Here is a 13,019-nt window from a genome sequence, read left to right as displayed (position 1 = left end):
ACCTTTTTCAGAGTACAAGACATTACTGTAGTGCATCTTTCCGCCGCAACCAGCATGTGGCGCTGTGAGAGGTCACCCAGCATCCACCCCGAAGAAGGAATCAGTTTCCTCTTTGTAGTTCGTGTGTAAAAACATTCTATACTGTATCTCCAGCGCATTAAGAACTTTGACACTTTTATTGTTTACTATCTCGTGCAGCCATTCAATATGGTTGGTGTTAAGTGTAAAGAAGAGGCGAGCCGTTTCTTTTGAAACAAAAGTGAAATAAGAAAGCTTGATGCGGTTAAGAAAATGGTTGATTCGCTTTTTTTCAGTCACTTTTTACCACGGAGGAGGAAGTCGCCTAACTTCCAAAAGTAGGTTAAACTTTATTTATCTTTATAGAGCATATTATTTTATGAAATGTTTATTTTTTAGTACAGAACAATACAGGTTACTTATACAAGCCTTACACATACTTATATAAACCTTAAATATACAAATATAGCACTGAAGCAACTTACGAACAAATTACACTTAGCGTTTGTAAAGGAACATTGTTTTTCTTCTTTCTGTCTTAATTTACTAAGTCACTTTGGTCTGGTTGAAGCTAAATTACTGTCTGACATTGATGTATTGGATGCCTTAATGAGGCCGTTTGTCAGTATTTGGCACCATTGTGGACATTCTGGGTAAAAGATCCTTCCAGATAAAATTTGGCTAAGTTGATTTCAACATGACTTAACTATCTATTGCTGCTGATGGTTTTTCTTCAGTACACTTCAGATATCTGGTATTTTGGTTTGGTTTTATGGGCTCTCGTTGAATTTCTTTCCTTCTCTTACCTTCTTTATTTTACGGGCCAAAGATCTTACCTCTTAGTTACACTGACGCAATAAATGTTCTACTTCCATGTCAAATAATTCAGTTGCATGTAGTTCAAATTTTTGATCTTTATTTTCATCATACAAGTAAAACCATAAAATATTTAGCAAATAACATATAAGTGCGCGGTCATCCAAAATAAGAGAACATGAAGGTGATAGATACCACTCCCTCTGTGTGGTTCAGTAAAAGTCCAGAAATATCGCCATGATAAAACTTGAGTTGTTTCCATATTGTCTTGACTTTAGAGTCACCTTTCAGTTCCGAAGAGCAGCCAACCTGGAAGAGGTAAATAATTATGAATGTCATATTCAGTAATTAATACATTTTTGAAAAATACATACTGAAACAGCTATAGACTGCTTTGGACGACGTAATAGACATTTCTAATGGAAGCATATGACTGATATTCAACTTTTTTATCCATTTCAAAATGCCAATACTTCAAGTGTTCTTTTACTCCACTCAACTACTCCACTCATTCTTGTGCCCCAAACAGCTACAACTAGAAAAGATGCCTGTGTTCAAACTTATGTATGTACAATAGTGTGGTTGAGCCTGAATCGTGCCCTCCGCAGACACAGGCCACACTATTTTAACCGCATTGTCAGAGTACGGCCCATGGGCCGTATCAGGCCCGCAAACAGATTTGATCTGGCCCGCTAGACAATGCTGAGAGAAGCATAAGAAATTTTTTTGCCACTTTTAGTCAAAAAATGACCTGCAGTTTTTAATAATTCCACTGTTTGTCACCAAAGCATGCAATAAAACAATTTAAAGTAGCCCTATTGCATTCAGTTTTCAAATGCAAATGATCAAATTTAGTGCTCGAAGGGGTTAATTTGTCTGTTTCAAAGCCATTTGGATGAAATGGTCCCTTTATAAACAAATACAAAATGAAACAACGAGAAAAATGGATTGTTTTTTTGTTATATGTATTTTTTATATAAATATTTACTGGTTCTACGAGTAAAAATGTGTTTATTTTTAGTGTCTTTCTTATCCCTAATGTCCTTTTGGGGGGCCCCTATAAAAACTACATTTTTCATTGGTCTTCTGGCCAACAGCTGGCTCCTGTTTTCTGTACTTGCTATTTTCTATCATTCATTCATTCATTCCTAAAAGTTTTGAACCAGCCGTATCCTTTTTGAGTTAATCAATGCAAAGGATAAACTGTTGTGCTTACATTACTTCGCTTCAATTAGTTTTAGTTAAAGGTTTCGTATTTAAATAAACAAATTTCCATCCATCCATTATCTGCACCGCTTATCCTCAGTAGGGTCGCGGGGGTGCTGGAGCCCATCCCAGCCGTCTTCGGGCAGTGAGCAGGGGACACCCTGAACTGGTTGCCAGCCAGTTGCAGGGCACACAGAGACAGACAACTCATTCACTCATTCACACCTAGGGACAATTTAACTGGCCAGTTAACCTGACATGCATGTTTTTGGAATGTGGGGGGAAACCAGAAGGCCCGGAGGATACCCATGCAAGCATCACGCACGCACGGAGTTTACGTGCAAACTCCACACAGGAAGGTTTGATTCCATAACCTCAGAACTGTGCACACACACTAACCACTTTTCTGCCGTGCTGAATAAACACATTTCATTAGATGAAACATTCTCCTTCTAAACAGATATTTAAGAAAATTTGGATAGGTTTGCCTTATCTTTTTTTATCGTGTGTTGCCGAGATATCTTATTCAAGACTCTAGATCGACATGTAAAAAATAAAATCCATTAATCAGACATTTTTTATTCTTCCTGGCCCGGCCCCCTATGCAATTATTTTAGGCCAGAGAGAGCCCTCAACACAAATAGTTTGCCCACTCCTTTCTTATAGAATGTATTGAAGGAGAAAAACTAAATCATGAAATGTATATCGTGAGCGAACCCATCGTGAACATTTCTGTATTGAACAAATGACTGTAACACTTGATTATGAGTTAAAATGATTGATAGAAGCATGCGATAAAAGAAAAAAATAATGTGGAAAATAAATTAAACAGAAGCATCAAATTTGCTGAAATACTTTTGTCTATGAAATCTAAAAGTAAGACATGCGTGTGTCTGTCAAACAAAATAATGGTTTATCCACACTTCCCCTTACCGTCTGGAAAGCTGGTCTTCTTTCTCTTGGCTGCGTGAACTCTCTGCACCTACTGAGCTTGCTCCGGCGGGTAACTTGTTGAGTTGGTCCATTACCTCCAGGCCACTTTCCTCTGCTATTTGGTGGATCAAGTCGTCTACTTGTTCTTGTGGTGTTGTCAGTGTCATCGCAGAGCTCATTGAGTCCTCCATTACCTGGAAAAACAAACACAAATTTGTTAGGTTTTTTTGGGCTCTCTTTGATTTTTTTTTTCTAGTGGGAAACCACACACACAAACACACCCTCACAAAAAATAAGACAAACACCAATATAACAACCAAGTTATCTTGTGGCCTGGAAAAGAGCATTCAAGTAGATCTCCTGGGCCAGACTTGTGTAGGCCAGCATACAACAATCAGAATCTACAATTGGTCCTTTGAGCTATATTCTACCTACAAGTTTTCAGCAACAGTCCACTGGTATACCCACGCTATTTCAAATGAAATTTCCAAGTAATGTTTACATGTTGTTTTTTGTAATAATAAACTGCATTCATACACTTAGCAAAAAAAAAAACCACATATATGACATTGCAAACAATTTATGTTGAATTTGCTTTGTGGACTGAGATGAAGCTAGCTGTTCAAGTATATCTGGATTCAATTCCTTTTTTATCAAAGATTTAAGATAAGATCATGTAGATCAGCACAATACAACAATAGTAATCCAAAATGCTGGTTGATAGAGATTAAAATCACTTACTGAGGTGTGGACATCAAGGTTCTGGACTTGGGTTTCGAACTTATCCATGACAGCAGACACTTTTTGAAGGTCCATAGAGTTCAGAGCTTTATCAAGAGCCTTTGTCACCTGGCTCATGTTTTTAGTGACCTGAGAGAAAAGCATAAAGTCCAATTTTAATTTAAAATAAAGTGGAAGTTAAACCAAAGGAATGTTAAATTACAAAAATAAAGTTTTATGCCTGCCCACTATGGAAAACTAATATTGTATAGATAACTACAACCCCCTTTCCACTACGTGATTCCAGCCTACCTCGCCTTGCCTTTTTTGTTTTTTTATTGTGAAAAAGTACCTGGTTCTTGGTCCCTGGGAGTACCGTTTTAGGTACCTCCTCGACAGAAGTTTCTAGAGAGTCCAGGGGACTAAAACTTCATGTGCCTCACTGCTGACTACTGATTGGTCAGTGATGGATCTTCTCTGAGTGCTGCATCCAAGACAAAGCCACCATTGTGTGCCTATGTATTTGGTTGCTTGGTTTGATCCCTTACCCACAAGGGTCGTAGGGGCACCATTCAAAAAACACATTGGCTAATAAGGCCTACTCAAACCATTCTTGAAGCACAGCGAAGTTGAGGTATGTGGAATGAGCAAGGTTGGTGGAGGTGTAAGAACGGGTAGTTAGTGCTGGAATGAGAATGAGAGCGCAGCATTTGTGGAAAAGAGAAAGGCATTTGAGGAATAGTTGCAGACTAGGAAGTATATGAGATGGATAGATTGAAATAAATCCTGTAAAGCAAGTGGCAAGAGATCCTAAAAAGGCAGCGAATGATAGATGGAGGAGGAAGTGGACTGAGAATTTTTAGGAGAATAAAAGGGTGGTTTGGAAGGAAGTAAATAGTAAAAAGTAGTCATTTAGTACACTTAACTTACCGACTTCATTGTGACAGCGGTCTGAACTTTAGAGGCCACAGCGTCAACTCGAGATGCCATGCGCAGCCAATTGAGACCTTCATTTTTTTTCCGGATAGCATTCTCAGCATAAATTCGAGCACATTCAACATTTTTCTGCTGCAGTGCCTGTGATAAAAACATGAAACAAAAATTAGTATTTAAAACATTTCATCTAATTGTTTTATTACATGAATAAACTTAACTTTTAGGCTTATTTTAGAGAGTGGAAAGTACCCAATTAGAAATTAATACAAAAGTAGCCACCTTGTAGCCCAGTTAGAAGCCCGCAGACAGGTTCTAAAAATATCTTAGTAGTAATGGGTCATTGTGATTTTCTAGTAAATTTGATTTCTAACTGACATCATGTTGTTTTAGTGGTTGACTTCATTCGGGAAGCAGAGAAGACCGTTTCTGGAGCGGCTTTAAAAAGCTTGTGTTTGATAAAGAAACTTACATTGTTTCTGTGGGAGGACAAACATGACACAAACACTTTCCAATGAGGTCAAGACACAGACTCATGTCTATTCATGATGACATGATTGAAATTAATCAGACCAAGAAAAAGTCACAAAGCCATTTCCAAGGTTGTAAGTTGCATTTCTCTTTTACTGCTTTGGAAAATGTTACACATCGGGTATTGGCATTGGGACAAATGATCTCTGGTAATAAAAGAAAAAAGTTGTACATGTTCGACATTATATACACTACCTTTTTGACCTTAGCCCGCTCCTTCTCAGACTCTTTCTCTGCCTTCTTTGCTAGTCTTTCCAGTTGTTTGGAGGTGAACTGGTAACAAAAGAAAGATCTAGCCATCAAAAGAACTTTTTAATGCCACTACTTTCAAAGAATGTAATACATACCTTCAATTGGAAAAGTGTGTCTGTGGAAAAAATAAATGGATAAGATTAAGATCATATAAAAAAAATAACACGACATTTCTGTTTGAATTAATTTGCACTACAATGAAAAACAATGTAAAGCAAAGCATTCTGAGTGAATTATAGTATTGCAACAATTTTAAATGTAAAGTTTTCTATAATCTATTCAAACCGCTATCATTGCAAGACTATTTTTGTAATTTGACATGTCTATTTATTTTTTTATTAGGTTGTATAGGATAAAGAATATTCGGTCAAGTCACCGATCAAGATAAATTTTGTTTACCACATATATTTTCGGAAAAGATTCCTTACCTGGGAATGTAAAATTGCCAAAAAGGCATGCTCTTTGGGAAAACTATTATTATTGTTATTATTATTATTATTATTAGGAATGCATGATAACAGTTGTTTTCCTAGCCATACTGATATGCGATAAGTCCCTGCTTCTTTTTTTTCTACAGCATAAGTTTAAAAAATAACTAAATAAATAAAACCACCAATGTGTTTAGTTTTTACAATTTCAATAATATTATAAAGCTTCAGTAAACAATTACCAAGAAAAGCAGTGTTGGAGAGACTCGAGCTTGATTTAAGCAATCCTTACTTTTTCAATACTAACTGTAAAGACTAATAACAATGTACGTACTTGTTATGAGCCACGTAATATTGGTATATAGATATTTCAGAAAGTGAATATACAAGACTGTCTCAGAAAATTACAATATTGCAAGAAAAGTTTTATATTTTATGTCATGCAATTAAAAATTAAAATGTCATAAATTCTGGATCCATTCCAAATAAACTGAACTATTGCAAGACTGATATCAGTCGAGCATTTATAAGACAGAAAAAAACACTAAAATGACACTATTTGAACACAACACTTTCTCATACATGGTAGAAGAGACAGAATAACTGAAACCAAATCTACAAAAATTATCAATGAACGAATGGAAAACTATTGTTTCCAAGTAGTAGAAGCTCACAAACTGTTGTTTTGATAAGAACGTGCGTGATCCGGCATGAAAGTGCATGATTTGGTCATTATAAGAAAGTAAATGGTAAATAGTCAAGAAAAGTAAACTGAAGGAGAAAAAAGTAGCCCTAAAAATACATTACAAAAGCTCACAAATAGTTATACTTGCTTTATCATTTGTTCTCCAGCTTACATCTGTGCCATTTTTCAGTAATGTGATAATGTAGATTAGCAAATACTGTTATTGGTAGCTCAAGCAGAAGTACCTGTCAGGCGATAGAGTATGGCAGCAACAAAAAAAAAAAATGAACAATCAGCCAATTATTTTTATGCCTAAGGCAAACTACAAATAATATTGTTTCAATCGATTTATCATAAAACAAAATAACCTGTAGAAAACAAATAATTGTAATATATTGGTTTAGTTTGTAACGTGTCAGAAAATAGGCAAAAAAAAGATCCATGTTTCAAAACCAAATTATTAAGTAAGGCATTATTCATTTCCTTTTAAAAAGAACACAAAAAGATCAATAATTTGTAAAGATAAACATCAGCAATATGGCAATATAATATTCTGAAGTATTTTGAAATAATATCACAATTCTCATTAGGCATATGTCTGACTATTTTTTTTTTAAACCATTTTTATTTTCATCTTAAAAAAGAAGAAGGAAAAAAAAAAAAGAAAAACAGATATGATATGTAAGTCATGAACAGCTGGTTTTCCAGGTTTTGGTTTTTTGAATAGAGGAAAAATGCAAATTTCCATCACATAACGCCCTAATTAAATTAAACCACACCATATTTAGTCACTGTGGGAATCTGTCACCTTGGCATCAGAAGGCATTTTTAGGGCCCGAACAGAAAAATAAATGAGCAAAATTATTTACAAAATGTTTTATCAATAAGCATTAATACCACAATTAATGATTTCAATTCAAGACACTTTAATAAGAACAAGTTTAGCATGTTGAATTAGCTGATATTAAAATGTGACACGTGTACTTTCTTTCAATTATCTATATTTTGTATAATGTATAATTACTTGAGACCCAAATTTGACAATTTATTTTACTGACTAACACATTATGTATTACCACCTTAAATTTAAGCTTTAATAACATATATTATAAAGTCAAAAATGGTAGTACAGATGCATTTCTCATTAAACATGTAACCGAGTTGTCTTTGTGTTTCATTTTCAGAGATTTTTAAACATTCTAAACTGCTGAAAGTGGTTTATATAAGAATGTGTGTGACTAATTAACTCTATTAACTACTAGTGCACATAAAAACATCAAGTTTACTGAAGAAGATATAAACGTCTTAAAACACTAAAAGACATATATTGTGAGGAGAACAAGTAATTAATGATCTAAGAATTATTTGGACCCTACAACAGGGGTCACCAACCTTTTTGAACCTGAGAGCTACTTTTTTGTTACTGACTAAAGTGAAGGGTTACCAGTTTGAAATGCATTTATAAACTAGCAACTTTTGTTGTTACTATGTTCTTACAATGTTATTGTAATTATTAGAGGTACTGATAAAACAAGTACAGTCAACTACTAAAATTGTGTTTTTAAAAACACAGATCATGTCAATAATTTCTAATGCCAGTTAGAAATGAAATTTCCTAGAAAATCACTATGACCCATCACTGGTGAGGTCTTTTCAGAAACAGTCCATGGATTACTCAGGCGCTCTTAGGGGGCACCATGGTTGAGACCCCTGCTCTAAGACATGCTGTCCCATTAGTGTCACTACTTCCTGAATACTGAAGGCGTCACACAGAAGCGCCATCATGAAATTGTCTCCTAAGGGCACACCATGTTTAAAAGCAGGAAATTAGTGATGTCCATCTTGGCTCGAATCCATGAAGTTTTTCCCGAGTATTTTCCATGAGGGATTCATGAACCACAAGTCGAGGTGTCTATTGAAGACGTTAGCGGTGATGTTTAAAATCCGGCGAGGCTGGTGTACCACTTTACTGATTCAGGAAAGGATTCGCTAGCTTCGAGTGTGGTTCAAAATAAAAGCGGCAAAGAAACGCCCCCTAGAGTTAAAAGTCCCCTTCAGTACTGGGAATCACAGAAAAATGCACTTCCAAATCTTTACAAACTTGCTACCACACATCTATGCACCCCTGATTCATTCTCTGCCAAAATGAAAACTGCTGGGTCCAATAACTTTTGAAAAAAAAATTTTGTTTTTATATAAAAAAAACTTTACCCGCTTATTTCACTTGTTACATAAGCACAAAGTCACACAGATACACTCTTACTGTTACTCTCTTAATACATCCATCAATTATCTGCACCACTCCTCCTCTGTGCTGGTGGGCTGCTGGAGCACATCCCAGCTGTCTTCTGGCAGTGGGCAGGGGACATCCTGAACTGGTTGCCAAAGAAACGGACAACTTACTCGCTCATTCACACCCCAGGAAAATTTGGACCCGCCAATTAACCTGACATGCATGTTTTTAGAATGTGGGAGGAAACCCATGCAAGCACATAGAGGACATGCAAACTCCGCACAATAAGGCTGGTAGCTGGATTTGATCCCATGACCTCAGAACTGTACCGCAGACGCGCTAACAACTCATCTGCCGTGCGGCCCTCTCTTGATGCCCTCTTTGATGTACAATAGTTTTATCCCCCTGGCCATTAGACTGTTAAATGGTCAATCACACACATAGTAAGTCTACACTGCTGCTAATCTGTACATCTGTTTGTCTGTTTTGTGTTTTTTTGCACTACTAGGAGTTCTTTATACCTAGCCACTCCTTTGCACATCTGTTCTCCTCTGCACTATCGTACTACAGTGTTATTGTTACTGTACAGTGACCTGTTTACCTGACTGCCCATTTTGCACATCTGGTTAGCTGCTACTCTTGCACTCTTTGCACTATTGTATACTACTATACATAGCCATAATTATTTAGTATATTATTAGTACTTCAATACTCCAACTCAATACAACATTATATTTATATCTGTACATTCAAGGAAACAGTGCGGGTCAGGTGTATCGACATTTCGTTCTGTAAACACGTGTACTAGAATGACAATAAAGTATATCTAAATCTGAATCTTCAAATATATATTTTTTTGTGCTAAGAGATTATTTAACATCCCACAGTTTTATTGCATGCGATACATTTTCTGTCAACATGATGCTGTAATCGACAAAATTAGACATCTTGAAGCCCCACGGGTGTGTGGAGCATTTCCCTGCAGGGCTTCACTGCTTTATGGGGCTTCACTTTGCAACCACTACAGGAAATACAAACAAGCATCTTGTTTTGTGACGAAACATTTGGTTTGCTTTGAATTTTTGCAGGCTACTCAGTTGCTCTTAAGGGGATACCTGGTCCCCACGGGCACCACGTTGGAGACCACTGGTCTAAAAAATGATTCTAGAATGAATAACGTATGAGTTATGAGTTTAACAAAGTCAGACCATATTTGAAGACCATTGCGTGAAGAAAGTCATTCAAAAGCGCTATTAAACTGTACTTTCGCCCTACAATCCACATTGCTTCAAAGCAGACAGCAAGAAGAGACGTGTAAAATAAATATCAGGGCGACACACCCTTATCAAAACATTCCCGTGACAATAGTTTAAGAACAGACACAGGGTGTGACAATTAAGACGTTAATGGGAATATTATATAAAATAAACTCGATAGCATGTGACACTATGACATTACTGTATATTTCGAAAACAACGGACAAGAGAAAACCTAACACGACAGTTAGCTAACAAACAAACAAAAACTCTAAGTGCTCTTGTTTTTTGTTAAGGCTAAGCTAAAACTGTTGAACAAAAACATACCGTCCATTTTCAAAATGTAAGCCAAATGTGGGCGAAAAAGCAGTATCCTTTTGGAAATGTTTCGCTGAACCGAGTACTCCAAGGCACTTCCTTGTTTAAAGGTGACGTCACAATATGTTGTCATTATGGTATGTCGAATTCACGTTCCGAGGTAACACCATACCTGCCAACACTATCGCTTTGCGCATTTGTCGCTTGTAGCTCCTTAAATTATCAATTAAAACCACAAGACACGTTTGAATAGAGAGTAGTATTTTAATCTATAGCTACTTTATTTTGAAGCAAGACTAATAAGTCTTTGTGCGTAAATAAACCGCTCGAACGATCGCATTAAATTTCCGTTTAGGTAGAAGTTTGCCACTTCCGGTTTTAAACAAGCACATTTTCTTTTTAAAATATCCTGGAAACGGATTGTTTTGTTCGTAAAAATAAAAATCTTATAAGGCTGGCGTGTATGTATCCATTATCTGCACGGCTTATCCTCAGTATCGTCACAGGGGTGCTGGAGCCCATCTTCGGGGTAGTGGACACCCTAAACTGGTTGCCAGCCAGTCGCAGGACACACAGAGACAGACAACTCACTCTCAATTTGGACCGGCTAATTAACCCGACATGCATGTTTTTTTGGAATGTGGGAGGACACAGGAGTACCCGAAGGAAGGAAGGAAGGAAGGAAACCCACACAAGCACGGGGATAACATGCAAACTCCGCACAGAAAGGGTTGATCCCATGACCTCATAACTGTGCCGTTTTTATTTCTCACGAAATTAAACAACAACAAATCTTGACTCGAGACTCGTATCTTAGTCCTCCTATTTCTCAATTTCTCACGAGTGCTATATAATTTTCACCAACAAGTGCATACTCGAGGAATGGTGTAATCTTTTGAGATAACTCACTCAACTCACAATAAGGCAGGAGTCACCAATCTTTTTGATGCTGAGAGCTGCTTTTTGTTACATATTGGCGAGAAGGGCTACAATTTTGATAGATAGATAGATAGATAGATAGATAGATAGATAGATAGATAGATAGATAGATAGATAGATAGATAGATAGATACTTTGTTCATCCCCGAAGGGAAATTCACATTTCCAGCAGCATCCCTGAGCTGAGAACGAGAACAATATACATTTCTCAAAATAGCATCTTAGGTTATTACTATGTCGTTACCATATTATTACCAGGTTGTAATTATTAGAAGTTAAGTGAAACATTAAAACATCATCCATCCATCCATCCATTATCTGCACCGCTTATCCTCAGTAGGGTCACAGGGTGTGCTGGAGCCCAGCCCAGCTGACTTCGGGCAGTGGGCAGGGGACACCCTGAACTGGTTGCCAGCTAGTCGCAGGTTACACAGAGACAGACAACTCCCTCGCTCATTGACACCTAGGGACTATTTGGACCACCCAATTAAACTGACATGCATGTTTTTGGAATGTGGGAGGAAACCTGAATGCCCGGAGGAAACCCACGAGTGCGCCGGGACAACATGCAAACTCCTCACAGGAAGGTTTGATCTCATGACCTCAGAACTGTGCTGCGGACGCGCTAACCACTCAGCCGCCGTGCTGCCCACTAAAGATCATGTTATTTATAAAAAAAAAATTACGAGAAAGCCGCAATGAACCAGAACAGGTGAACTATTTTCAGTACCTTTTCGCAGGCTAGTCAATAAACAGGAGAAACTAGACGGGAACAAAAACTGGAGAAAATAACACACAGGACAAAAACAGATGGAAACAAAACTGGAAACCGAAATTAAACAGGACAAAAATAAATGGGACCAATACCGGACTTGGAATACCAACAGGAAAACAGGACTGAGTCAGAATCACGTCTTGTGGGGCAGAAGTTCGCTTGACGGGCTGACAACCAAAGCAAGAGAGCGCTGAGCTTACAGTAAGCCAATCTCTAAACAAGCCGCAGCTGGCGCCACACGGGCGGGGCCAATTGGGCACCATGGCAACTGTGACATGCACGGACGCGGCCAATTGGGCGCCTGACATGCATGTTTTTGGAATATGGGAGGAAACCCACAAATGCGCCGGGAGAACATGCAAACTCCTCACAGGAAGGTTTGATCTCATGACCTCAGAACTGTGCCCCGGAACGCGCTAACTACTCATCCGCCGTGTTGCCCACTAAAGATCATGTCATATATAAAAAAAATTACTAGAAAGTCGCAATAAACCATAACAGGTGAACTATTTTCAGTACCTGTCCGCAGGCTAGTCAGGTGTTTTTAGGGGTCCTGCTAGCACCATGTTGGAGTGTGTTTTGCACATAAAATGTTCACAAATGGATTGGTTGGATTTCTTAACGACTAGGGTCATAGGGGCACCACTTCCTGTGATGTGTCTCGGGCAAGTTCAGCCTGGCGATGCCCATCCCTCTCCAGGCCAACATGTTTTCTTTAGGTCTACAACAGGGGATGCTCCACATGTTAGGCAAATTTGCTAACTACTGCACCATGGGAACATACAAATGGGTGCAGATTTGCTATTCAGGCATCAAACCCATCTTTCTGGCTTAAAATATAAAAAGGACTATTTATTCCAAAACAACCAAAGTGATTATTTATTAGAATTAGTTGAAAAATAATCAAATGCGTTCATTGGCTAGTGCGTGTGTGTAATGACCACAATTTTGGGAATGCTGGATTAGCGATCGGCGG

The 13,019-nt window shown here is 37.7% G+C and overlaps 1 protein-coding gene across 1 annotated transcript; it reads right to left on the bottom strand.

Moving 5' to 3' along the window:
* Positions 1-912: 912 nt before the first annotated feature.
* Positions 913-10,495, bottom strand: chmp1a (charged multivesicular body protein 1A). Its single transcript, XM_088339256.1, has 7 exons — positions 10,339-10,495; positions 5,505-5,524; positions 5,353-5,430; positions 4,624-4,770; positions 3,715-3,843; positions 2,974-3,167; positions 913-1,143 (listed from the first exon to the last, which is right to left on the bottom strand). Exons 1-7 carry the CDS (start codon positions 10,460-10,462, stop codon positions 1,122-1,124), a joined length of 714 nt encoding a protein of 237 aa, XP_088195382.1. The 5' UTR covers positions 10,463-10,495; the 3' UTR covers positions 913-1,121.
* Between the last annotated feature and the right edge of the window lie 2,524 nt (positions 10,496-13,019).

The sequence above is a fragment of the Urocampus carinirostris genome, chromosome 7 (assembly GCF_059441175.1).
Source record: "Urocampus carinirostris isolate Australia breed hairy pipefish chromosome 7, RoL_Ucar_1.0, whole genome shotgun sequence".
NCBI lineage: Eukaryota > Metazoa > Chordata > Actinopteri > Syngnathiformes > Syngnathidae > Urocampus > Urocampus carinirostris.
This window is presented reverse-complemented; position numbering and strand designations above follow the sequence as displayed.

Bases quoted from the DNA above. Each gene is read 5' to 3' on its own strand.
- chmp1a (XM_088339256.1), bottom strand. From the start codon at position 10,462: ATGACAACATATTGTGACGTCACCTTTAAACAAGGAAGTGCCTTGGAG. The intron at 5,431-5,504 runs GTATGTATTACA...TTTTGTTACCAG, and splicing joins ACACACTTTTCCAATTGAAG to TTCACCTCCAAACAACTGGA. The intron at 4,771-5,352 runs GTAGTGTATATA...TTTTTATCACAG, and splicing joins AGCGGGCTAAGGTCAAAAAG to GCACTGCAGCAGAAAAATGT.